Raw genomic sequence first — 27,022 nt, forward strand, 5'->3', positions numbered from 1 at the left:
TAAGTTCTTAAGTGGCTTAATTACAGTTTCTTGAACGCTACTTATGTGTATAGTTCTGCTCCCAATCTAATGTATGCTTTTTTAAATTGTATTTTGTAAGGAGAGGCTTTCAGTGGTGCAGGAACAACTAAGGAAGCCTCAACTCAAACTAATACGGGAGGTGGAAACCCGCTGGAACAGCTCTTATAATATGCTGCAAAGACTGTTCGAGCAAAGGGAGCCAGTGGGTGCTGCTTTGGCAAGTCTCAAAACAGACATCCCACCTATGTCATCTGAGGAATTTGGTATAATTTCAGAGTGTCTGGTTGTCCTAGCACCATTTAACGATGCAACCACTGAGCTCTCTCAGGAAAAAAGGGTGTCTGGGTCAAAGGTCATACCTTTGCTCACTATGCTGGGTCATTGCCTCAATGAACAAATGGAAAAATCACCATCCATTGGATCTTCCCTGGCTCAGAAGCTGAGGATGCTATTGAGAGAGAAGCTGGATAAAATACAAACCATGAGCATTATGTTCCTTGCGACACTGTTGGACCAAAATTTTCAGAAAACTCGGGTTTCTCAGCCCTGCAAGAGCTAGCGAAGCAGAAAAAAGATTGAAAGCAGAATGTGCTTCTGTAATGAGGGCCTCCACCACCTCCTCTTCCTCCACACCACCACCACAGCCATCAACGTCACAAACTGTTGAGGCTGTTTCCCACGGTACTATTGTTATTGCATTTGAGTTGCATTTATATAAACTGTGTTACGAAATCAGTTTCACCCCGGTTCTTTTTATTCCTCGGGCATCCAGAGACGGCACCGGACTCAGTAGTCATTTTCACAAAACCTTTATTCATCTTTATTCATCTTCATTTAAGCATGCATTTTCTAGAAGGGGAGATGTGCAAGGCTGGTGTCCCTCTGCAGATCTTCCACTACTTTGTTTGTTTCAGTCAGCTTTATAGAAGTGACCCCATCATAAGTAAAAGTAAGTAAGTAAAATTTATTTATATAGCGCTTTTCACAGATAAAAATCACAAAGTGCTTTACAACACAGGAAATGGGAATATAAAAACAATATAACAGTAAATAAAACAATGTAAAACAATAAAACTATAAAAACAGCATAAGAAGAAATTAATCAAATGCTTTTCTAAATAAAAATGTCTACAGCTGTTTCTTAAAAGAATCAATGGAGTCCGTGCAGCGAAGAGACGGTGGGAGAGAATTCCACAACTGTGGTGCCACAGTCTGAAAGGCCCGATCACCACGAGTTTTAAAACGAGTGCGCGGTACCACCAGCAGTCTCTGATCTAATGAACTTAAAGCCCGAGAAGATGTATGTGGTTTCAGCAGGTCAGATAAATATTGAGGAGCCTGACCATGTAGGGCCCTAAAGGTTAGAACTAACATTTTAAAATGAAACCTAAAATTTACAGGCAACCAGTGAAGGGAGGCCAAGACTGGAGTGATATGCAATCTTCTCTTGGTGCCTGTTAGGAGACGTGCTGCAGCATTCTGCACAGTCTGAAGACGATTTAAGGCTGATTTGTTAAAACAAGTAAAAAGGCCATTACAATAGTCTAAACGAGAAGAAATAAAAGCATGAATAATCATCTCAAGTTCAAGCTTTGATACCATTAGTCTGAGTTTAGAAATATTCCGTAAATGATAAAAACAGTTTCGGACCAGCTGCTTAGAATGCTGCTCGAGCGACATCGAGCTGTCAAATAAGACACCGAGATTTCTAAGGCTTGATTTTACGTAAGGGTCTAAGAAGCTGATATGCTGTCTAATTTCTGGGACCATGTGGTCTGGAGCAATAATTAGAGTTTCTGTTTTATCAGGGTTTAGTTGGAGAAAATTGTCATATAACCATTTGTTGATTTCTGTCAGACAATTACTTAAATTAGACAATTTATAAAACTCAGACATTTTGAAGGAACAGTATATTTGGATGTCGTCAGCATAGAGATGATAGGAGATATATTTACAGCGCTTAATAATTTGGCCTAGGGGAAATACATAAAGTAAAAAGAGAATTGGACCCAGGACAGATCCCTGAGGTACCCCACACGGCAAAACTGTTGATTCTGATGTGACATGATTCATGCAAACAGTAAAAGATCTCTCAGACAGATATGATATAAACCATTTTAAAACAACACCAGTAATCCCAAACAAGTTCTCGAGTCTGTTTATCATGATATTGTGATCTACACTGTCAAAAGCAGAGCTGAGATCCAACAGGACCAGCACTGTGTATTCTCCAGAGTCTGCTGCCATCAAGATATCACTAGATACTCTAAGTAAGGCCGTTTCAGTGGAATGCAATTTACGAAAACCAGACTGGAAAGTGTCCATAACAGCATTTTTATCCAGGAAATAGTTAAGTTGTTCTAGTACTACTTTTTCTAAAATTTTCGATATAAAAGGCAATTTGGATATTGGCCTATAACTGTTAGGAAGAGATGGATCCAGCTGGGGTTTCTTTAATATTAGCTCAACAATAGCTTGTTTAAAGAAGCTGGGGACTGAGCCAGTATGAAGAGAAGTATTTATCATTTCCACAATACAGGGGCCAATTGAATCAAACACACTAGTGAAAAATGAAGATGGAAGGACATCAAGGGGCTTGAAGTCTGTTTTATATGACAAAGCAGGACTCTGACGTCTTGTAATGTAACAGGAGTAAAAGACGACCAAGTATCAGAGGAGAGCAAGTTCAAAGTTTGATATTGAGAAGATGATGGAGAGATATTAGACCTGATGGCAATGACCTTATTTCTGAAATAGTTCATAAACTCATTGCATTCGGACGTTGAGTGAACTGGTGCACAAGGAGCATCAGGAGAAACAATACTCTTGATTGTTTTAAACAAGAATTTAGGATCTTTCTTTTTTGAAGCTATGAGGTGTGAAAAATACTCTGTGCTGGCATTTTTCCACATGTCATTTAGCAAGAGGATAGATTCTTTAAGGTGTAACTTATAAACCTCAAGCTTGGAAGCCTTCCACAAACGTTCTAGCTTGCAACAGTATCTCCTGAAATTACGAATGTTTTCATTTAACCAAGGATGAGATTTCAAACGTAGGACAGTACTTTTTTTCAGAGGTGCCACTATGTCTAAAATAGAATTACACTGGTTATTAAAGGATGAGACAAGAGAGTCCAAATCATTGTAAGTCATTTCAGCGTCAAACATGGCAGAAAACCTTTTGCCGGCGTTCTGGTTTATGATTCGCCTTTCAATCATTATTTTGGGAGATGGGGGATCCAAATAAAATGACAAGTTAAAATATATGCAGCTATGGTCACTGACATGGACATTTTCCACACGAATGTCATTTATATTTAAACCCAAGGAGAAAACAAGGTCCAATGTGTGACCCTTTACATGTAGGGCCAGAAACATGCTGCATAAAATTAAAAGACTCTGTAACAGTCATGAAGTCAGCAGCCATATTACAGGATGCATCATGAATATGAAGGTTAAAATCTACCAACATTACCACCTTCTCTAATTTACAGTTTTTCTCAAATGCTAAGACACAAAAGCCAATCCTCTAAACCAAATGACCAGTTGTCTAAACACATTTACTAAATCTAACCATCATTTACCAATATCATAAACACATGTCACATGAAGACACAATTCACAGAACACAATCCTCTGTTGTCATAAATCTAAACACATCTTTCCTTGCTAAAACACAAGTTGCAAAAGAACTCTGCTCATATTCTCAAATGAAAGCTCATGTGATGCAACATGCTTGCCACAGTCAGCAATATTTAAACACAATGAACACACCTGGCGTCATTCATTACACACAACGACTCAAAATTGAAGACACATGTTGCTAATGCTGTGACCACATGTATAAAAGCAAGTTCAGAGTGCACAGTATGCTGAAGATTCCAAACAAACACAATGGATGAAGGCAGAGTCAGGGGGAGAGGAATTGGATGCAGAGGAGGGATAAGAGCTGGCCCTGGAAGAAGAGGAGCAGGCCAACGAGGAAGAGGAGGAGGCCCAGGAGGGAGATGTTATGGAAATTTTACAGTTTTTCTCAAATGTTAAAACACAAAAGCCAATCCTGTAACCCAAATGACCAGTAGTCTAAACACATTTACGAAATGTAGCCACCATATTCCAGTACCATAAACACATGTTACATGAAGACACAATTCACAAAACACAACCCTCTGTACTCATAAATCTAAACACATTTTTCCTTGCTAAAACACATGTTGCAAAACAACTCTGCTCATATTCTCAAATGAAAGCCCATGTGATGCAAAATGCTTGCCACAGTCACCAATCTTTGAACGCAGGGAACACACCTGGCGTCAGTCACTACACACAACGACTCAAAATTGAAGACACCTGTTGCTAATGATGTGACCCCACCTATAAAAGCATAGTTTGGTGAAGATGCCAAACAATCACAATGGATGAAGGCATTCGAGCGTGCGGAAGGAGAAGAGCTGCAGGCCAAAGAGGAATAGGAAGAGGGGTTGAGATCAGAGGAGGAAGAGGTGAAGGCCTAAGAAGAAGAGGAGTTCGGAGTAGAGGAGGAAGAGAAGGAGGCCAACAAGAGAGAGGAGAAGGTCCAGGTGGGAGAAGAAGACAACCTCGCACCATCATAACAGATGATATGCGAGCAACAGTAATTGATCATGTCATTGTCCATGGCATGAAAATGGCTGAAGCGGGACGAAGAGTACATCCAAACCTGAGTAGGTTCACCGTGGCCACCATTATCAAGGCATTTAGACAACACAACAGGTATAGTACGCTATTGCTTTCTTTGTCACACTACAGTTTTACAGGCCTGTGAAAGTGGTCTGTTACTTTACATGTAGTTTTACATATAAATCAGTCAATTGACAACACATGTTTCTTTCTTTAGAGCTGAAAGAATGCCACATAGAGGTGGGAGGGTTGCCATATTCACAGCGGCACAAGAAACCCTCATTGCAGATATGGTCCGTGAGAACAACTGCATTAGACTCCGAGAGATCAGAGACAAAGTCATTGCAGATAATGTAAACTTTGAGAACATTGATGCTGTCAGCGTGTCCACAATAGACCGAGTTCTCCGGCGCCAACAGATGAGGATGAAACGGGTCTACAGGGTTCCCTTTGAACGCAACTCTGCGCGACACATAGAACAACGTTACGAGTATGTGCAAGTACGTATACATCCATGTCCACAGTACAGTTAGTGGACATACTGTGTTGCTTAGTGGCCTACATTACTTCTGGACAATACTGTGCTACCTGATTGACCGTTCTGAACACCTGTACGCTTTTCCATGTTCACAGAGGATAATGCAGTTGGACGCGATGGCCAGACCCCATGTCGGTCAATGGGAGCATTTATTATGCAAACTGCAAACTCACTGAAAACTTCAACAACAAAAGATAAACACAACAGAACATATAAAATATGAACACATTTGAAACAGAAATAGCCAGGCTTTGTATGTATCATGTATGTGTGTATTTGAGAGAAACAGATAAATGGATTGAGAGAGGATATGTCTGGCTGTGTGTGCGTTGAGGTGGTAGGGATGTCTGTGTTAGTTTGTGTTTAGTCTGTGTTTTTGTTCATCTTTCTTCACAATTTTAGCTTTTTCCTTTTACATTCATCCTGTAGTCTTCTTGCCACCATATAGCTGCAAGTGGTAAGCCTAAATTCTTCAAATATTTAATATCTTATTGTCAGGTCTGGCTGTGCAGAAGGCAGGATGAAGGACTCAAATGCAGGTCTCATACAAGAATGAATAAACTCAAAATGGCTCCTTTGTTGCTGGAGTAAAACTCTTACGTCAAATACAACAAACTAAACTAGGAACTAGAACTAGATGTAGGAACTAGATGTAGCGTATACTGAAAACACTACATCCAGATGAACAAAATCAACTTTTGGGGATTTACTTACCTGTATTATTGAGCATGCATCAAGATGTAGGAACTAGAAACTCAACTTAGACAACAAGAAAACGAACTGAGAACTAGACTGGAGCACAAAGGGAAACATACAGCAGAGAGGGGATATGACATGACAACAGACAGAGGAAAACACACGACTCAAATACACAGAGGGATAACAAGTATGCTTCAGGAAAAACTGAACAGGATGGAGGTGGACCCCTGCCTGGTGGTTTGGATCTCCGACTACCTCACTGACAGACCACAGTACATCAGGCTGAAGGACATCACGTCTGACACTGTGGTCAGCAGCACAGGAGCACCACAGGGAACTGTGCTGTCCCCTCTTCTCTTCACACTGTACACCTCTGACTTCTGCTACAACTCTGAATTATGCCACATTCAGAAGTTTGCAGATGACACAGCCATCATGGGGTGTATCTGGGATGATCAGGAAGAGGAGTACAGAAGTCTGGTGAGGAACTTTGTCGCATGGAGTCACACAAACCACCTGCAACTCAACACCTCAAAGACTAAGGAACTGGTTGTGGACTTCGGGAGGTCCAGAGAAGGTCCACTGCCGGTTCAGATAGAGGAGGTGGAGGTGGTCAACAAGTACAAGTACCTCGGGCTGTGGGTGGACAATAAACTGGACTGGTCATGCAACACAGAGCACCTGTATAAAAAAGGCCAAAGCCGACTGTACTTCCTCAGGAGTCTTTTAACATCTGCAGGAAGCTCCTGAGGATGTTTTACCAGTCGGTGGTTGCTGGAGTACTTTTCTATGCTGTGGTGTGCTGGGGGAGCAGCACAGCAAAGAAGGACTCATCCAGGCTGGAAAAACTGATCAGGAAGGCTAGCTCTGTGGTCGGCATGAAGCTGGACACTCTGGTGACAGTGGCAGAGAAAAGGACACTAAAAAAAACTGCTGGACATTATGAACAATGCTGGGCATCCTCTGCACACGGCCATTAACAACCAGAAGAGTCTGTTCAGTGACAGGTTGCTTCTCCCCAAGACAAGAACCAACAGACTTAAAAACTCCTTTGTCCCACACGCCATCAGACTGTTTAACTCCTCTCTGGAGGGGAGAGGGAGGGGAGACAGGAGGACAAAGGAGGGGGGAACAACTAAGCTGTAGTGCCTCTTTACTTCTGTGCAATACTTTTGTTAATAGTCAACGGTGCAATAGACCTCAATACTTGAAATGTGCAATTCACTTGTATTTTTCAGAATCAGAATCAGAATACTTTATTCATCCGAGGGAAATTAGGGTTACAGCAGGCAGCACGCTAATGGCGCATGCGCACTTACAAAGGAACCTTCTGACCAACTTTACACAAACATCACATTGGGCAGACATGTCAGAAAGGTAGGCTGATAGGAAAAAACAACGAAAATACACTACATGAGGTAAGAGGAGGAGAAAAAAAACTCCACTCAGACTGAGCTCCTAGTGGGAGAACAGTTTGATAACAGAAAAACCACCTCAGCACAAAAGCACATGACTATCAATACACCATAGAAACACAAGACAAGCAACAGGGGCGGGTAAAGGGTAAGAGAGAGCCGGTGTTGACAGCGCATCCGGTCCTGCAGCATCTGTGCTGGTCCAGTTGACTGCTATCTTCCCCGGTAGGGCACAAGCATCGAAGGCGTTGGAAAGGGAGGGGGGATGAGTGAGTGCTTTGATGCTTTCTTTTTATTCCTATTTATTCTATTTATCCCCTTCGTATATTTTATTTATATTTGTCTCTGTATTTATATATATGTGTGTGTGTGTGTGTGTGTGTGTGTGTGTGTATATATAATATTCTGTAACTCTGTAACTTCTGTCGGTGCTGTGCTTTTTGGAAACCGAATTTCCCAGAGGAACCCACCCGAGGGATTAAAAAAGTCTTATCTTATCTTAAGGTGTAACACAAGGTTATATAAGGGGTTTTACTGCAATGGGTGAGTTTAATGACTGACGTGCAGAAGAAATAGTTCTTTATGGAGCCTAGATGGTGTGAGTGACGAGACCAGAGACTGCAAATTTTTGTTTAGGAAAAAACAAAAATATATCGAATAAAAGGGGGGAAAAGGAAAGGAAACAAAATAATAAATACAAAACACAACATAAATAAATTTACCACAATTACAGTTTTTCTCAAATGCTTGTGATATATAGCCAGGTGGCTATATATCACAAGATTGTAATGGCGGCGCGTGTAGACGCAGCGACCTCACGCTCTCCTGAAAATGCGGTGTTTTGTTCGTCAAGTAAGTGTCCTTCTGCAAGTGTTTCTCGCCAGTCCACGTCGGAATATGTGTACAGTCGTCAGGCTCTCTTACACATTCGGAGAAGCAAGATTTGCTAAGTTTTGGACACTAACGTTGAGATGCTAAGGGAGAAAGGACCTCTGCGACAGCCTGCTAGCTGGCCTAGCAACTCACCGCACTCGCCTGCTACCCCTCCCCGGGCAAGGAGGCGTCGAAAGCGGTGCGCTAGGACAAGGAAGCGGGGCAAGAGTTCATGATCGTGAAGTGTCGCCCTTTCTATTTGCCCAGGGAGGTAAGTTCGATCTTGTTGGTTGCTACTTATATACCTCCATCTAGCAACAACAGCGATAGAAATGCGGCGCTGAACGAACTGTATCAGGTCATCAGTGAGCAACAAACAGCACACCCAGACGGTTTCATCATCCTCGCAGGAGACTTTAATCATGCTAATCTTAAAACTGTTCTCCCAAAGTTTCATCAGCATGTACATTTTCCAACAAGGGGAGACAACATATTGGACTTGGTCTACACACAGGAAAATGGAGCATACAAAGCCATCCCCCTCCCCCATATCGGCACCTCTGATCACCTCACTGTTATGCTAATGTCAGCATACTGACAGAGAGTGAAGGTCATCAAACCTGTTATGAAAGAGGTAAGAGTGTGGCCACAGGAGGCCACCTCTGCCCTTCAAGACTGCTTTGGGTCAACTGATTGGGACATATTCAAGGAAGCAGCCACCTACAATAACATCATAGACATCGAGGAGTACACAGACACGGTGAGCTCATACATCACCAAATGCATTGAGGATGTAACACAAGTGAAAAGTATCACAACTCGAGCCAACCGGAAGCCATGGCTAACAGGAGATGTCCACAGGCTGCTGAAGGCCAGAGACAAGGCCTTCAGAGCTGGGGATGAAATAGGCCTGAGAATAGCGAGAGCCAACCTGTCCCGTGGCATCAGGAAAGCGAAACAGGACTACACACACAAGATAACCTCCCACTTCAATGATAGCAAGGACGCAAGAAGCCTATGGCAAGGCATCCAGGCTATTACAGACTACAAGCCTGTAGCGCGTAGCTGTGAGAGCGACACCACTCTGCTCAACAACCTGAACAGCTTCTTTGCACGATTTGAAGCACAGAACAACACACGCCCACAGAAAACACCACCACCTCCACACGACCAGCCTCTGTGCCTGTCTGCTGCCAGCGTGAAGAGGACACTCATCACCATCAACGCCCGGAAAGCAGTGGGTCCAGATAACATCCCTGGTAGTGTGCTGAAAGACTGCGCAGAGGAGCTGAAGAATGTCTTCACAGACATCTTTAACACCTCCCTGAGGTAAGCCACTGTCCCATCATGCTTCAAGACTGCCACCACCATACCTGTGCCAAAGAAACCATCCCCAGCCTGTTTCAATGACTACCGCCCCGTGGCACTGACACCCATTATTATGAAGTGCTTTGAACGACTAGTCATGTCACACATCAAATCCACCCTACCTCCCACCCTGGACCCACACCAGTTCGCATACAGAGCGAAACGATCCACAGAGGATGCAATCTGCTCTGCCCTCCGCCCAGCCCTAACTCATCTGGACAAGAAAGACTCATATGTGAGAATGCTGTTCATAGACTTTAGCTCAGCATTCAACACCATAATACCACAACAACTCATCTGTAAACTGGACAGACTGGGCCTCAGCACCTCCCTCTGCAACTGGCTGCTGGATTTCCTCAGCCAGAGGCCTCAAGCGGTGCGTGTGGGCAACAAGGTCTCAAACAGCATCACCCTGAGCACGGGGGCTCCACAAGGCTGTGTGCTCAGTCCTCTGCTCTTCACCCTGTTGACACATGACTGCACACCAACCTACAGCTCCAACCACCTTGTGAAGTTTGCGGACGACACAACGCTGGTGGGGCTCATCACCAAGGGCGATGAGACCCACTACAGCAAAGAGGTTGAGCTCCTGACCACGTGGTGCAGAGACAACAACCTCCTGCTAAATGTTAGTAAGACCAAGGAGATTATTGTCAACTTCCAGAGAGGCCACACCTGTCACCCCCCCTTGACCATCGACGGTGCTGCGGTGGAGAGGGTGAGCAGCACCAAGTTCCTGGGGGTGCACATCAGTGAGGACCTCTCCTGGACCACCAACAGAGCATCACTGGCCAAGAAAGCACAACAGCGCCTCTACTTCCTGCGCAAACTCAAGCGGGCAAGTGCTCCACCACCCATCCTGACCACATTCTACAGAGGAACTATTGAAAGTATCCTCTCCAGCTGCATCACTGTGTGGGGCGGTAGCTGCACTGACTATAACAGGAAAGCTCTACAACGCATTGTGAGAACAGCTGAGAGGATAGTTGGTGTACCACTCCCCTCCCTGCAAGACATTTACACCACTCGCCTCACCCGCAAAGCCATCACAATTGTCAACGATGCAACCCACCCCGCGCACTGTCTGTTCAGCCTCCTGCCCTCTGGAAAGAGATACAGAAGTCTCCGCTCCCGCACTACCAGGTTCACCAACAGCTTCATCCACCAGGCTGTGAGACTGCTGAACTCTCTTCCCTCCCGGCTCCCAGCCAGCAGAATAACCAGATTGGCAGAAGTATAGGAAGACAGACTGGACTCGAGGAATTCGATGCAGAGGAGGGAGAAGAGCTGGCCCTGGAAGAAGAGGAGCAGGCCAACGAGGAAGAGGAGTTCAAATGAGAGGAGGAAGAGGAGCAGGCCAACGAGGAAGAGGAGGAGGCCAACATGGCAAAGGAGAAGGTCCAGGAGGGAGAGCAAGACAACCTCGCACCATCATTGCGGACGAGATGCGATGTCATTGTCCATGGCATGACAATGGCTGAAGCAGGACTAAGAGTCCATCCAAACCTTAGTAGGTTCACCATGGCCACCATTATCAGGGCATTCAGACAACACAACAGGTATTGTACTCGAATGCTTTTTTTGTCACAATACGGTTTTACAAACCTGTGAAAGTAGTCTATTGGTTTCAAATCAGTTGTGACTGTATTGTAACACATGTCAATTGACAACACATGTTTCTTTCTTTAGAGTTGAAAGAATGCCACATAGAGGTGGGAGGGTTGCCATATTTACAGTGGCACAAGAAACCCTCATTGTGGATATGGTTCGTGGGAACAACCTCATCAGACTCCGGGAGATCAGAGACAAAATCATTGCCGATAATGTCAACTTTGTGAGCATTGACGATGTCAGCTTGGCCACAATAGACGAGTTCTCCTGCACTAAAAGACGCGGATGAAACAGGTCTATAGGGTTCCCTCTGAGCGCAACTCTGCGCGACACAAAGACCTACGTTACGAGTATGTGCAAGTAAGTATACATCCATGTTCACAGTACAGTCCGTGGACATACTGTGTTGCTCAGTGGCCTACATTACTTCTGGACAATACTGTGCTACCTGATTGACTGTTGTTCTGAACACCTGTTCTGAAGTGAAAATGCACTTCCACATTTTCACAGAGTATATTATAGTTGGACGCAATGGCCAGACCTCATGAGTACCTCTTCCTGGATGAGGCTGGCTTCAACCTCCAGAAACGAAGGCGAAGAGGCCGTAACATCATTGGCCAAAGAGCCATCACTGAGGTTCCTGGCCAACGGGGGGGGGGGTAATATTACTCTTTGTGAAGCTATGGGTACGGAGGGGCTTGTCCACCGGCATGCTGTCCTTGGGTCTTACAACACCCAACGTCTCCTCACCTTCCTAGAGGAGCTAAAAGACATCCTCCTGGACCGTCAACAACACCATCCTAGGCTAGCACATCACATGTATGTGATCATTTGGGACAACGTCCGCTTCCACAAAACACACCAAATCAGAGAGTGGTTCACCACCAACAGTGACCACTTTTTAAACGTCTGTCTGCCACCCTACTCCCCTTTCCTGAACCCTATAGAGGAGTTCTTCTCATCATGGAGATGGAAGGTGTATGACGGACAGCCATACACAAGAGAGAACCTCGTACGGGCAATGGAGCTGGCCTGTGTTGACATCCCAGTGGAGGCCTTCCAGGGATCGATTCGCCATTCCAGGGCGTTTTTCCCGCGGTGCCTAGCAAGGGACAATATAGCCTGTGATGTGGATGAGGTGATGTGGCCCAATGCAGCTCGGCGACATGATGCCGCACAGTGACTGCGTGTAATACTGTAAAAAGACCGTGTAGACAATAAAAAAGACTTCACACTCTGATCATGTTTCCGAGAGTGCTGTTGTGTGTGATAGATTCTGTTTTTGCATTGAGTTGTGTTACAGTAGTGTACGTACATGCAGGATGTTTTTATAGATTTATAGTCTTCATGTGAAACTCACAAATCTAAATGCCTAATCCTCTGCAGGGTTCTATGACGATCCGTTACTGTACAGTTTATAAAAATATGCATTGGCAGTTGAAAAAAAGAACCTTCTCACAAATTGAGCATTATGTTTTCAGTTGTTTTGCTGTACACTGAAAAAAATGCAATAGGGTGGTTGTTGAATTTGCATAGAATTACTTCATATATCCAGCATGACTAATTTAAATTTCACATCTAAACATATTTTTGTCTTTTAATTTTCACATATTCTTTAAGAATATTCATTCTTTTAGAACAAATCATGTTGAAAAGAAACAAGTTAGTCGTGTTTTATCCTCAAGCTCCGCCCCCTGGAAAGGAAAAATCGGCTGCACTGTCCGCCATTTTTGTCTGTCGCTTTGGAAAATCTACTACCATCTGGAGTTTTACACTTGAAGGTAAATAAGATTTTAAAGCTAACACACCAGTGAGAAAGAGTGTAGACCCTTTATATATGTGGACTTACTGGGGTGTTGTTATTTTACAGGTATGTGGGCTGTTTATCGAAAACCATGAAAGGCCAATGTTAGCTAGCTCCAGTTAGCTAATGGTAACCGAAATTATGCGATAAGCAAATTAGTAATTAACATATATAATGTGAGTTAATGTTGTTTGTATATTCTTTCAGTCTAAATTAACAGACTATTACAAACTTGCATCGGTGTCTGTAGTAAGTGGTGGTACCTGCAGTGTCTTAACCATTAAACAAGCTAATGTAGGGCTGGGATATGACTAGTTTGTTGAAACATGTCTGCTGCCAATGTGACTGCTCACACACGGTAACATTACCAGCACATAGCCACAGCCGCTATAAACATGCTGAAAGGTCAATCTAGCTTCTGTAGTCAGCAGCTGGAAGACTCAACACAAACCCAAGATTCAGTGTAATGGTTATCTAAATGTTGTGTGTCCTGTTTGTAAGCCCAGAAAAGGAAATTAAATAAAATGACGACCTTGAGCTTCAAGCTAATGTAAGCGTAATGCTATAGCATAAAGCGACTAATGCAATGATGAGGTTGTTAAATTAGTAAAAACACAGTAAATATATCCAACATGAATCATTTATATTTTTGGTCTAAACATAATTAAGTCTCACGCCTTTCACTTGTTTTAGAAGGATGTTCAGTCTTTTAAAACCAGCCATATCAAAATAACAGAAAATAGTTATGTTTTCTGTTGAAACTCCACCGCCCCCCCTGCTAATGTGCATTAGCTTTTTTTCAGTGTGTGCCCAGTCACATTCGCTTGTTTTTTCTCAGTGAATACAGACTAACAAACTTGTGTCCATTTAGTTAACTGGTTGTACCTAAAATGTTTTAGTTAAACAGTTAAATAAGCTAGTTTGCCATGGGGTGGGCTCTGTGAGTGTTTGGTGGGGGGGGTGTCTTCACTAAAGTGGGTTTATTTAGGGAATGACACCTATGCAGTACTCATTAGGAGAGGAAGTGCATGACGTGGGGCTTTATTTCATGTTCTGGGGTAGTGAATGTAATGTACTGATAACATGTTAAAGACACACAAAAACCCAACAAATTATTTTAACTGATTTATAGAGAGACTGAGAGGAGGGCTTAAAGAGATAAAAAATAATGACAATATAAATATGTTAAATTTATTTTTTCTGTATCGATATATGGTGCTTATCCCTGCTGAAGGGCAGATTGGTGTTGCTTCAGAACAATTCTCTAGCGCTGTTACGTAGAGGTGTTACAGTTAAGGTTTTAATAACATTATTTTATTTACTAGTGAAGATTTGCATATGTTATCTCACATTCTGTAAGGTAAATTTTCTGGAAAGGTCAAATTAACTAATTTAACTAAGTATTAATGAAAGACCTTGATGTGAATATGACAATAATAGATGTAGTTTATGGGTCATTTGGCAGAACTGCAAAATGGCCAGAAGGAGGCAACTGCTGTGGTTGCAAACAGGCTTTGGGTGGTATGGAAGTAAGGGCAACTATGGAACTGCTCAGCAACATGGGACCCATAGCTAATAAATAGTAATATGACAAAAAATAACAACTTTGTGTGGATGTAACCTTGTGAGATTCGAGATTTTGACAGCATTTTTATGTGACAACTTCTCTTTTTAGATAAATGCAGAGTTTAAGCGCATTACCACCATGCCACTGCAGTCCAGATTACTCTCGCAGATAGATGTGCTATCTGACAAACTAATAAAGGTCTTCAAAAGGCGATGAGGACAAATAGGAAGAAGACTTCAGAACATTCTGGAGCCCACGGCCTAGGTAAGAAAAAAATTAATTTGTGTATACACTTTAGGGAAAATAATAATTTTAACAAAATGCTGCTTGTCACTCTATGCCAGGAGTATGTTGAAAATCACCTGGGATTTTCACAATTTACCATGGGTGCGTTTTTTGTTTTTTGTTTTTTTCTTTTACCTGCATTAGAACTATGTGTGGAGTTCATAGTTGAACACCTCTCTATGCTCTGACAGTATTCTGCTTCTTTGCATGGAGATTTCACTTCATGCATTACCTTTTTAAGCATTCTGAGGACTCAAATCACATGCTATAATGAATCCATTTTTTTTTTCACCTAATGTGTTAATGTTAACATTTTTTGGAATAGTGACACAGATTAAAATAAGATTTGGTATAATGTTCTTTGACCAGTGTTCCGTTTAATTAAATTTTGGAATTCTGCATTTTCTAGGCCACAGATGAAGCCATTATCCAACGATCTAATAAGGAAACAACCATGGGAATTTACATCATAAAGTCAAGAGATGCCAGTGGCAGCCCTGAGGACATCAGGATAGTCCTTGAAGGCCAGAGAGTCTGGCAGGATTTGGATAACTATACCCTAGCAGCTGCAATGCTGTTTGGACTAATGTACACTTTGAACCTCACCTACCCACTGGAAAAGTATACCTTTGAGGTATTATAGAAACTGGTTATGGAGCTCAAAAGGAACAGCCTTTCAAAGAAGGCCCAGGTTTTCAGGACCAGACTGTACGATTGAACAGTTTTCCAGTTATGATGTGGGAACAACATGTTTACCTCTTCAAATATGTACCATCCTTTCTTTTAAGCCAGCACTGGTAAAGTTGCAGTACATAGTGAAACTTATTTTTCTGGCACTTTTCAACTTGGGGCCTTTATTACTGCAGTTTTCACTTTTCAAGCCATGGCTCTTTTAAAAAAAAATTCTAACTTTAAATTTCCATTTTTCTCAATGGAAATGGTGCCTTGCACCAATTTCACCAGTTTGCAATTTTTTTCCCAAGGTGCACCACTACAAACAGATTGCATCGTCTAGTATTAGTGATTGTGATGTTTAATGATAGAAGCAAGCCAATACTAATCAGTTTAGGTCTCTTGGTTTTGTGCCTGTGGGTTATAATGTTATTTTAAGTCTCTTCTTTGTGTCATTTTAATAATTACACCCCTGTTGCCATATTACCTTATGGCTCTTACATTTAAAAAACTATTTTTTACATAAGCGCGATGTCATAAGGCCCCACAATGTTGAATTCAGGTTACAGCAGATAACTTTGAGGAATGTTGTGGAATGTTTTTCAAGAGATGCATTGTACAAATATGACTCGTGTATATTTTGGAAGCCTGAATTGAAAGTCCATTGTTACAACTGTGTAGTATTTTCAAAAATACAGGTCATTGTTCAAAAATGTTTTGCTTATTTCTTTGATTGAGAGAAAGTGTACAGTACATACAGTAAGATCAGCCTTAATTTAGTTTTATTTATTGAACACTCAATTATATATTAGATTATATATTATATATTAGAAATTTGTTATAAAATAAAATAAGCTTACCATAAAATAATCTTGTCAATATAACATATAGTAGTCCAATACAATTAACACAAAAAGTTCATGTCTGATAAACAAGTGGTTTCTATAAATATTTGACCGGAATGAAAAACATAACAACAACATAAAAAAGTCATGTTCGTGTTACCAGAAAAATGTGTGCAGGTATAACATAAAAAAATAAGGTTAACCAAACATAACTTAATTTCGTGCAACCGATTACAATGATTTTTTTATGTTTATCCCACTGATTATTTTTTTCAGTGTAGTGTGTAATGATGTGTATAGTGTTTACATTTTTGAAAGCTTCAAGCTGCTCTTTTGGTGTGGGAGTTTGAGTTTTGCAGTGGGAAGGTGTGGTTGTGTTTATGTAGCTTTGGAAAAGGGTGTTGTTTAGACATTGGGAAACATGGTGGAAACGTTTGTGAAATGTGTTTTAGCATTTGAGAAAAACTGTAATAATGGATGATAGGAGGTCATTAAAACCCCCATGGTGTACTGCAAACTCTGTGTCTGTGTGTATGCACGAGCACGTGAGTGCCTGTGTGTGTGCGTACCCGTGTGTCTATGTGAGTGCACGTGAGTGAGTGTGCGTGTGGATGTGTGAGTTAAAGCTCTGTGTGTGTGTCTCTGCATACGTGACTTCCTGCCGGTCATAAAAGTAACCTCCTCACCCAAGCGACACCAAATTCCTCTACACAACATAGAAAACAGAGTTAACATATTACAAACACTGAGACCTCCACTCTGCATCTACTGGGTCGTTGGCCTCTTGTTGTCTTACATTTACAGATAAGCATGTGGAGAGTCTCCTGTAAACCTACTTCTAAGTTATAACAATTACGAGTTTTTATTAAAGGTAAAAGCATCAGCAACCCCCAACTGTAGCTTCCTGTCTCCTTCAATGACAGGCCCAGTGTCAATAAATTCCTTTCCCTCTAAACAATTACACACACTCTCGGGCCTACAGCTAAACCAAACTGAAACACAGACAAATCCTTCCCTATTCCTCTGATCTAAGCAAATTTAGAACATTATATTGTAATAATTATTTTCTTGTACTCACAACTGATTGTTGGGTTTTCCTCTGTATCTATTATTGTACGATCTACTGTACAATATAAAGTGCCTTGAGGCGACTGTTGTTGTGATTTGGCGCTATATAAATAAAATTGGATTGAAAATTGAATTGTTAGTATCGCATAAAGCTGTCCTTATTGTTTAGGTAACAACCTGTGGCGTCGCCCGGATGAAAGTGTCAGGCAGACACAGACACAAAATGTGACAGCAGACGCGAATATTGAGGTCCAACGGTACCTGATGGAGCCAAATATTGGAAGGCTGGAGGACCCCCTTAAATACTGGGAGAGACAGAAATATGTCTACCCTCACTTATATAAGTTAGCACTGACATACCTGTGTACCCCTGCCTCATCTGTGCCCTGTGAGCGAGTGTTCTCAAAAGCAGGGGAAATATTGTCCAAAAAAAGAAATCACCTACGACCTGCCACAGTGGAGAAACTGTTGTTTTTTAAATAAAAACCAATGATGTGTCCCCTAAACACTAATCACTGTCCTTGCCTCAATGTTACAAAAGCACAACCACTAGCCATACCCCAACCACACCTCACCTCACAGTAAATGATCATTTCCATTTTAAGCATTTCCAAATAATCATTTTCCATACTGCCAGTATAAATATACACAGTATACTGCCATCACTACAATATAGATGTTTTACACACTCCTTTTGTTGTTGACATTTACAGGCTGTGTGCAAAAAGCCACACTCTTCAAATTCATGCCAACTAATATTTCTATGTCCAGTAGGTGTCCTACTAGAGCAAATGAAGCTTCAAGACGCTTTGCGCTGGGGTGAACCAATTGGATGAAAAGCTTCAGTGCTTCATGAAGCTTCATCTGCCCATCACTATTAAAAACAAACACCGCTCACACCTCACAGATGACAGCTTACAGTCCTGCGTAAAGATGAAAGTCACTTCGTACAGCCCCGATTTGCAGACGCTGTGCGCAGAGGTTCAGGAGCAGAAGTCCCATTGTAAACATATCACGGCAGACCCGACGATGTTTGCATGAACATGCTTTTCAGCATCTCTTTATTGACCACTTTTCACACACGGTTGCTGTACGCATACAGCCGGCTGTAGCTTTGCAGCTCACAGCCCGACACACACCAACACAACAGCACAGATAGCACAGACATTAAGGCGCCGAGGCGTGATTGCGGGTGCCGCTCAGGTGCGTCCGCCTCCCCTGCAGCGGCACTGCAGACCACGCCCCGCCACACACATTAACCAGGTAAAATACATATTTAGGCAGAATTTTGCAAATATCTATTTTTCTTTTTTCAGCAGCATAGTGCTTTTTTCCAATTGTTTTTTAAAAGTCAGGTCAAGGCTCCAAAAGCCCAAAGGCGATATAACAGTTTTTGTTTGCTGGATTATTTTAGTTCAGCAGGGTGTCTTTCCTTTTGTTATATTTCTTTAAGAGTTCAAAATGTGTTAATTACATAAATAAAATGTAATTTTCTCTGTAGCACATCATGGATTTCATAAGCAGCACACCTTAGTTGTTCACACAAAGCATAAAGGTAAAAAACAATATATACAGTGTTATCTTCATTTTAGATATCAAAAAGTATTTGCGGCGGTTTTCTTTTGCGTGGAAACCTGGTCCAGATGTCGCTTTGGGTGTTAAAGGTTGCTGACCCCTATACTAGTGTGTGTTCCACGTTCACTGTGTCTTTGTGACATCTAGTGGACATTTGAAGATGCTACACAGAACAGTGCAGGGACAAAACCAGTCAGGTAACGTGCTCTAAAAATAAAATAATGCAACACGAAATAGAAAGCATAAATTAACTAAAGAGGAAGTCCCGTTACTGTGCAGACAGATGTGGAAAGTGGAAAGAAAAGAGTTGGAATAAAAAGAAACAGAACGCAGACTGGCCTGTAGTTACGTTCAATACTGATTCTGATGGCTTTTTCATGAGAAAGCCCAGCATGAGAGCCTAGAGTGTGAACATAAATGCATCTCACTGCTGTCATCATGAGCTGCTATAAAGAGTCTGAAGCTCTCACATGTCAGGCTGAATACTAACATCTGATCACCTTCATGCCTGATAATAAAAGGGCTCACATAAAGTTTAAGTTCGATAACAAAGTCTCAGCCACAGGGGTTTCGTCACTACATTTGTGAGAAGCCACTTTATTAGGTACATCTGTTCAGTTGTAGATGGTTTAAGGCGCCGTTTGTTACTGTATGACACAGTAACACTGGCTGTGATGGAGGCTTCTCCAGACACTTTTGTCACTTGCTGTAATGAGTTTCTGTTTTTGTTTTGCTTGTTGCACCCATACACATTTACATGAATCTAAACAGTAACTCTGAAATGCATCGTATTCGTTTTTAATCTGAGAACCAAACTGAAAATTAAAATAAACACCAGCAGATAGCAGCAAGCATTAAAAGCATGTACAGAGATTGAAGTTCTCAATCATCTACTGTAAACAACTTGTAAGATTTTGAATTCAAAACCTTTTTAGAAATCATGTTTTTATCACACAGTGAACAGTTTATTGTAGATTTCATTCGTTATGATTTCAATGAATAAAAACTCAAATGCTAAACACATTTGTACTGCATATATGACATACCACACATGATAAATAAACTTACACAACAATTGTATGAAAATATATTATTACATAAATAGACTATCTTTGCTTTGTTTTTGGTATTACGTAGAGATTTCATTTATTTACAGGTTTCTGTGAGTTTGTTAAATTGGTCATAAATTTTATTTTCAGTCACATTAAAAAGTCCAATTTTTCTGAAACTGCAGGAACCCTGAAACACATCAGGAAGAGCTGCTGCATCGCAAACACCACAGAAGAAGAAGAACATTTAGGGTTAGCCATCTATTTTTCTTGGGATTTATTTAACAAGAATAGTGCAAGTTTGTAAGCATCCTTATTAAAACATGTCAAACATATCGAGTGCTTATTTCCATTCACAGTCCCACCTTTAGAGTTCTGTGAAACGTCCACAAACTAAGCTCAAAGGTGGATCCAAATGCAGACCAAAAACAACAAAGTGAGTTTTATTTCAAGTGGCATGAAACACTACAGTACATGTATTGAGGCTAATTTACATCACGGACCCCTTCAGCTTTTGTCTGAATCTCAGTTTAAGGAAAAAGTGTTTAAAAGATGTTTAGTCTCAGTACAGAATGTGATGTGATGTGCTCTATAAACCCTAACATTACAGCCAACAGGGTGATCTTCCTGTTTCAGTGCAGTTCACAGCAGGGCTACATGTGGTAACTTAGACTCAGTACAGGTTGTGTTTCACATCCACTTTAAGTGCTGACAATTACAGTCAGGAACAAAAAACTAAAAGCGATCTAAACAGCACAGCCTGCAAATGCAAAGAGACACAGAGATGTGGAAAATCAGAAGCACAGGAGGAGGTGATCAGATCAGAAGGGGACAGAGTAACAGGGGAAAGTAATCAAGACAGTGACAGAGACAGGAAACAAAAGTAAAATCAAAACCAAATGAATTCAGAGACAAGAAGATAATAACAGAGACGAGGACAAACAGATGAACACAACAAGGTGAGACGGGAACATCCAGGAAAACACCGACGGGAAAAACAAATCTAATGGTCAAACAACCAAACTCTATAAAAAGTAAATAATTAATAATAACGTTTATTCATGAAGCATTTTTCAAAGGCAATGTTATAAGTGCTTTCCAAAAACATGAACATGAACAAACATGGAAAAAAATTACAAATCAGTTAAACTTGCCTGTCAAATTTGAATAACTTATAATTTATTTACAAGTAAATCAAATAAATACAAACCAAAACTCAAACATGGCCCCAAACCCGAGGACCAGGACAAGGACAGATGACATACAGACCACAGGTCACAATCTTAAAATGATCACAGGTCTGCTTTGGTAGAGACCGACCTTCAAACTGGAACATGTTCCTTTGATACCGTCATGGTGACTTACTGATTATTTACATGTTTGAAATAAAGAAAAACAGAAATAATAATAAGCAACAGAAATGGATGTTTTCAGTCAGTTACTATGGTGACATAACAGGTAAAAGACAATTCTGAAAACCCAACAATTTGACTTTATAGATAATGACTGTGTTGATGTGATCATGTGGTTTGTAGGACGCTCCTCTTCCTCAGAGGATCCACCTGTGCTTCCTCTCCTCTCTCCTCCACCTGTTACAGTGAGGGAACGTCCTCCATGATGGAGGAGCTGCTGGAAAGTGCTGAGAGTTTCCTCCAGAGTGAGACCTCTGTCACAGTTCAGAGGATCTACGGCAGCAGAGACCTTCATGGACACTAAAAGTCTCAAACACACAACAACAACATCACACTGACTCCACTCTGACATCACTGATCAATAATCAAAGAACACACAGATCAAACTGATTGATCAGCCATCAGAGGAGTCGGATCAATGGAGCTGCTTCTGTTCCTGATGTCCCCTGTTTGATCCTGGACCTGAACTCTCCCTGCAGAGGAGACACAACACAGTCAGACACACACACACACACACACACACACACACACACACACACACACAAACCTTTGACTTTGAGCAGCACAGTTTTGTATCTGTAGATCTGTGTGCCGTCCACTTCACATCTGTATTCTCCACTGTCTCCATCTGTGGGCTGTTTCAGGGTCAGACTGAGGTCTCCAGTTCTCAGCAGGTCTTCATTCATCTGTATTCGGTCCACATAAACTTGGTCCTGTTTGTCAGGCTGGTCAGAGCCGTTTTGATACACATAAACGGTCCTAAATGGTTCATAGTGTCTCCACTCCACTTTAGCATCTTCAGGCAGGTTTTCTGTATTTATAAAGGGCAGCTGGACAGACTCCACCCCCTCCTCCACCTCCACCTGACAGACTGAGAGGACAACAAACACAACATGACAGACAGCAGCAGGTTTCAGAGTTGCAGAGAAAGCTGGAGGACAGAAGAAGATCAGAGCAGAAGGTAACAGGACAGAAATGTAGAAAGTCAAAGCAGGTTTTAAAGACGTTTGAGGTGATCAGTGTCTGTAATGTCTCCTGTCATTGTAGAGCTGCTGTCTGCTGTTTTTTGGGGGGATTTAAAATGTATCATTGAAGAGGAGTTTAAATCAAACATGCCCTCTGTCATGATCTTGTTTCTGTCCAGAACAATCCTCTCTGCCAATGAATCTTAATTGTATTTTACAGATCAGATTTTCACACACATCTGCAACATGAAGCCACAGAAACCTTCATCAAATCAAAATGTTTTTGTTTCTGCTGCAACATTACTGAATCCTTGGGATCGACTCAGCTCATCTCTCATTTCTAAAGAAGCTGTACAGCCTCATGTATTCCCTTTCAGCATCACTGATTTTGGCTGGAATCAAAGTTTGATGCAGTTGACTAGAAAACGATGTTCAATGAATGCAAATTAATCCCACTAAAAACTGCTGATGACCAGATGGCATGAGACAAACTAAATGGATTTGTTCCATCAGTCATGTTGAACATGAACAGTTTTGCAGGATGATAAAAACGGGACACAACTTCAATATCTGAGAACAAAATCAGAGTGAAACATCTTGAGAGGTGAGAAGTAACAGAGTACAAATACGTTGTTTTTGTACTTTAGTTTAATAGTGTTTGTGTATTTGTGCTTTATTTGAGTATTTATGTTTCTAACAACTTTTTACTTTGTGCTCTACATTTAAACACAAATATCTCTACGTTGTATTCTTAACATTTTCATAACAGGTTCACTCATTTAAAAGTTAATTATTTTGGTTTAACGCATTAGAGAGTTTTTCAAACCAGTCAATCAGCACTGACCTCTGACTTTCAGCTCCACTTGTTTCTTCATCCGGATCTTTCTATACCTGTTGTAGACAGTACAGGTGTAGATTCCTCTGTCCCAGTCTGTGGGGTATTTCAGGGTTAGACTGAGGTCTCCAGTTTTCAATAGGCCATCATTAATCTTTGTTCGGTTTCTGAAAAAACGATGCTGTAATGCAAGCAGGTCAGAGGTGTTGTGATACACGTTGACCTTCCTGTTCTCTTTGTCCGTCCACTCCACTCTGGCTTCTTTCAGTGAGTGAACTGTGGTTTGGCAGGGCAGCTGGACAGACTCCTCACCTGAATCCACCTCCACCTCTGGCACTAAGAGCAACAACAAAGCACATCATGAGCTGTACAGACAGCAAAGGTAGTGATCACATTTTCTTTAGATAAATTAATGTATTTGGACATCCCAGCAGGGAGGTCTCCAGCAAAATTAATGAACAAATATAACATCAAACACTCCAATCAAACATAAAGAGAGGTGTTGAAGTGGGTCCATATTGTGCTTTCATTTCTGAAGAGTTCCTCAGAAACGTTGTTTCTCACAATGCTGCTGCTTCAACTGCAGCTGATTGTTAGATACAAGAGTCCTCTTCACACACTTAGGTTAATTATGGAGTTCCACAGGGTTCAGTGCTAGGACCAACACAATGTAGATGCTTCCCTTAGACAGTGTCACTACAGGGCACATTTTCATTGTTATGCAGACAGAGGTTGTCCTAAAAACTCTCTGTAAAGCTTGAGAAGTAGTCCTCACATACAAGGTCTTAAATAATCAGGCCCCATCTTATCTTAATGACCTTGTAGTACCATATCACCCTATTAGAGCACTTCGCTCTCGCTCTGCAGGCCTACTTGTTGTTCCTAGAGTATTTAAAAGTAGAATGGGAGGCAGAGCCTTCAGTTTTCAGGCCCCTCTTCTGTGGAACCAGCTTCCAGTTTGGATTCAGGAGACAGACACTATCTCTACTTTCAAGATTAGGCTTCAAACTTTCCTTTTTGCTAAAGCATATAGTTAGGGCTGGACCAGGTGACCCTGAATCCTCCCTTAGTTATGCTGCAATAGACGTAGGCTGCCGGGGATTCCCATGATGCATTGAGTTTTTCTTCTTCACTGACCTTTTTTCACTCACTATGTGTCTATCTACCAATCGGTATTTGATCGTTAGTCTTTACCTTACCGGTAATATGTAAATCACCTTGAGGTCACTGTTGTTGTGATTTGATGCTGTATAAAAAAACTGAATTGAATTAAACTAAAAGAATGATGACTGACAAAAACAGTGAACAGACTGCTATCTGTGGACCAGGTTTGAACTGAAGTCCCTGATGCATTTGTGTTCATCATTTAAAACACAAAAAAGCGCAAGTAGAGAACATGAATGTGCCTATTCTTGTAAGCAATTGTAGTACTGCAATTGCACCCTTGGCAGAAACTCAGATACTGTGTTTAATTCTGTTTTGTAGTTTATAATGTACAAAGACCAGTCTAAGTACTAAAATTGATCTTTTAAATGCAAAGTTCTATTTAAATATTCAATTTGTATTTGTGTGAATGAAAATGGGTGAAAAAGCAGCCAGTGCCCAAAGTAAAACATTGAAAGAACTTCAGAAAACCCGGAGAACTATTGCTCAAGACCATTTTATGAAATTATGAAATTAGAAGAAACTTTGGCTCATTGGCAGCAAAATATAAAGAAACTAGGGGTACCTCGAGATATACTGTATGCAAAGCACAGTATATGAATACTTTTGCCCTAAAAAACCTCAGCAGTTCATGTAGATTCTACTTGTAGGGTCCATAAATGGACTAACCATATTTCTATTATTGAGGCTGTACTGACCTTTGACCTGAAGCACCACTTGTTTTTTCATCAGAACATTTCCCTTAGTGCTGTAGACAGTGCAGGTGTATGTCTTTGTGTCTCTCTCCGTGGGGTATTTCAGGGTCAGACTGAGGTCTCCAGTTTTCAGCAGACCTTCTTTCATCTTCGTTCGGTCTCTGTAAACCTGGTCCTGCTCATTGGGGTGGTCAGTGTCGTTCTGATACACATGGACCTTGTCATTATCACTGTCTATCCACTCCACTTTAATGTCTTCAAGCAGGTGAACTTTGGCTTTGCAGGGCAACTGGACAGACTCCTGCCCTGAAACCACTTCCACCACCCGGGGGACTGAAAGGACAACAAAGGACAACATGATGACATCAGCAGCAGCTGTGATGGTCACATGACCTCCATGTCCCTCCTTGTCTTCTAGTCTCAGTGAGATTGTGTCTCAGTTTGTTCCTGATGTGTTCCTGACTCGTTCTTTGGTAACTAGTCTGCAGCGTCCTGTAAAGTGCTGCAGACATGTTGGATGAAGAGCAGAAGCACAGACAGACTGAGCCTCCACAGTCGGCCATGTCTCACACACACATCAGCACAGAAACCATGAAGACCTCAAGTGTCTCAGGTAACTCTCAACTCTTTCAGCTTCTGGAACATGTTTGTGTGAGCCACAGTCAAGGAGCCACCAGAGGACACCTGCTAAGCAACGGCATTATGGGTAGTGTAGTAGGAGACACTCACCTGACTTAAAATAGTATCGGAAATTAAATAAAAGACCTCCAGAAACAAGAAGAACCAGGAGAACCAAGAGAACCATGGAAGCTATGGCCCAAGGTGGAAATGGTTCTGTTGAGAAACATAAGGAAAAAAAATAACAACATAACCTTTGGTCTCTGACCTGCATCTACACCTAAGGCCTTTGACTTATTTATGCATCACTGACCTTTGACCTGCAGCACTACTTTCTGTCTCAGGATATCTTTGTCCCTGTAGATGGTGCAGATGTATCCTCCACTGTCTCTCTCTGTGGGGTATTCCAGGGTCAGACTGAGGTCTCCAGTTCTCAGCAGGTCTTCACTCATCTTTGTGCGACCACAGTAAAGGTCGTCCTGTTTCTTAAGGTTCTCACTTCTGTTTGGATACACATGGACCGTCATGAGTTCTCGATCAGAGCGAGTCCACTCCACTGAGGTGTCACCAGGTACGCCAGGTCTTGTTTGGCAGGGCAGGATGACAGACTCTGAGCCTTCCTCCACTTTTATCTCCACCTGCTGGTCTGAGAGGACAAGAAAACAAAACTATCTGAAATGCAAAACGTCCAGGCTATCATGCTTTTCCAAATAAGACTTCAAACGAGTACAAACAATGCTTTCTAAAAATTTTGAAAGGACAGGCAGCTTAGTGATAGGTTGCACTGATGAATGTTTAAAGTTTGCAGGAACCACACCAAAAGACAAACTGGTATTCATGATGGCCAACAGAAACTGACCTATACTAGGAAAAACCTGTTTATTAAAATCAAGGAGCAGCAGCATCTTGAGGGAAACCTGAGGGCTTAATTTGATGAACCACATCCTGTATGAATCCCAGAGTCACTTGCTTAAACTGGTTCAAAACAGTTGAACAACTGGCTGAGGCAGATGGATGAAAAACACAAGATCAACTGGGAGCCTTTGTGGTGGCAACCTCATCAATCGAAACTGCATTACACATATCAGGGGAGGTTTTGAAACAGACAAGCTGTGAGGCATTAGAAACAGAGTATATAGTTTTGAACATCAGGCCTGGGTTATGACAGTTGCATGCAATCATGTTTGATAGGTGTTCTCTTTAACAGTATTCTAATAAAGACGCCAGCAATTTGATAAGATTTGAAGCGTGTCCTTTTTCAGCCTCCATTCTGCTCTGCGACACT

General features: G+C 41.6%; 2 protein-coding genes and 1 long non-coding RNA gene across 3 annotated transcripts in view; 2 read left to right on the forward strand and 1 right to left on the reverse strand.

Moving 5' to 3' along the window:
• LOC120735044 overlaps positions 1-27,022 on the reverse strand; it is a 146,092-nt gene that overhangs the window by 115,155 nt on the left and 3,915 nt on the right. Inside the window, exon 3 of the mRNA XM_040034208.1 lies at positions 26,051-26,383. Within this exon, the coding sequence (XP_039890142.1) occupies positions 26,051-26,383 (333 nt within the window). The remainder of the gene's footprint in view (positions 1-26,050; positions 26,384-27,022) is intronic.
• LOC120735073 lies at positions 1,381-12,412 on the forward strand. Its single transcript, XM_040034255.1, has 4 exons — positions 1,381-4,772; positions 4,897-5,179; positions 5,313-5,348; positions 11,730-12,412. The coding sequence occupies exons 1-4, from the start codon at positions 4,435-4,437 to the stop codon at positions 11,844-11,846; spliced, it is 774 nt and encodes a 257-aa protein (XP_039890189.1). The 5' UTR covers positions 1,381-4,434; the 3' UTR covers positions 11,847-12,412.
• On the forward strand, positions 12,679-15,732 carry LOC120735082. The gene is made up of 2 exons (XR_005696169.1): positions 12,679-12,964; positions 14,663-15,732. It is a non-coding gene; the product is annotated as an uncharacterized LOC120735082 (long non-coding RNA).

The sequence above is a fragment of the Simochromis diagramma genome, unplaced genomic scaffold (genome assembly GCF_900408965.1).
Source record: "Simochromis diagramma unplaced genomic scaffold, fSimDia1.1 OVJJ01000747.1, whole genome shotgun sequence".
NCBI lineage: Eukaryota > Metazoa > Chordata > Actinopteri > Cichliformes > Cichlidae > Simochromis > Simochromis diagramma.

Excerpts from the sequence above, each read along its gene's own strand:
- LOC120735073 (XM_040034255.1), top strand. The coding sequence starts at position 4,435 with ATGGATGAAGGCATTCGAGCGTGCGGAAGGAGAAGAGCTGCAGGCCAA. Across the intron at positions 5,180-5,312 it reads AACGTTACGAGTATGTGCAA|AGGATAATGCAGTTGGACGC; the intron begins GTACGTATACAT and ends CCATGTTCACAG. Across the intron at positions 5,349-11,729 it reads ACGCGATGGCCAGACCCCAT|GAGTACCTCTTCCTGGATGA; the intron begins GTCGGTCAATGG and ends GCCAGACCTCAT.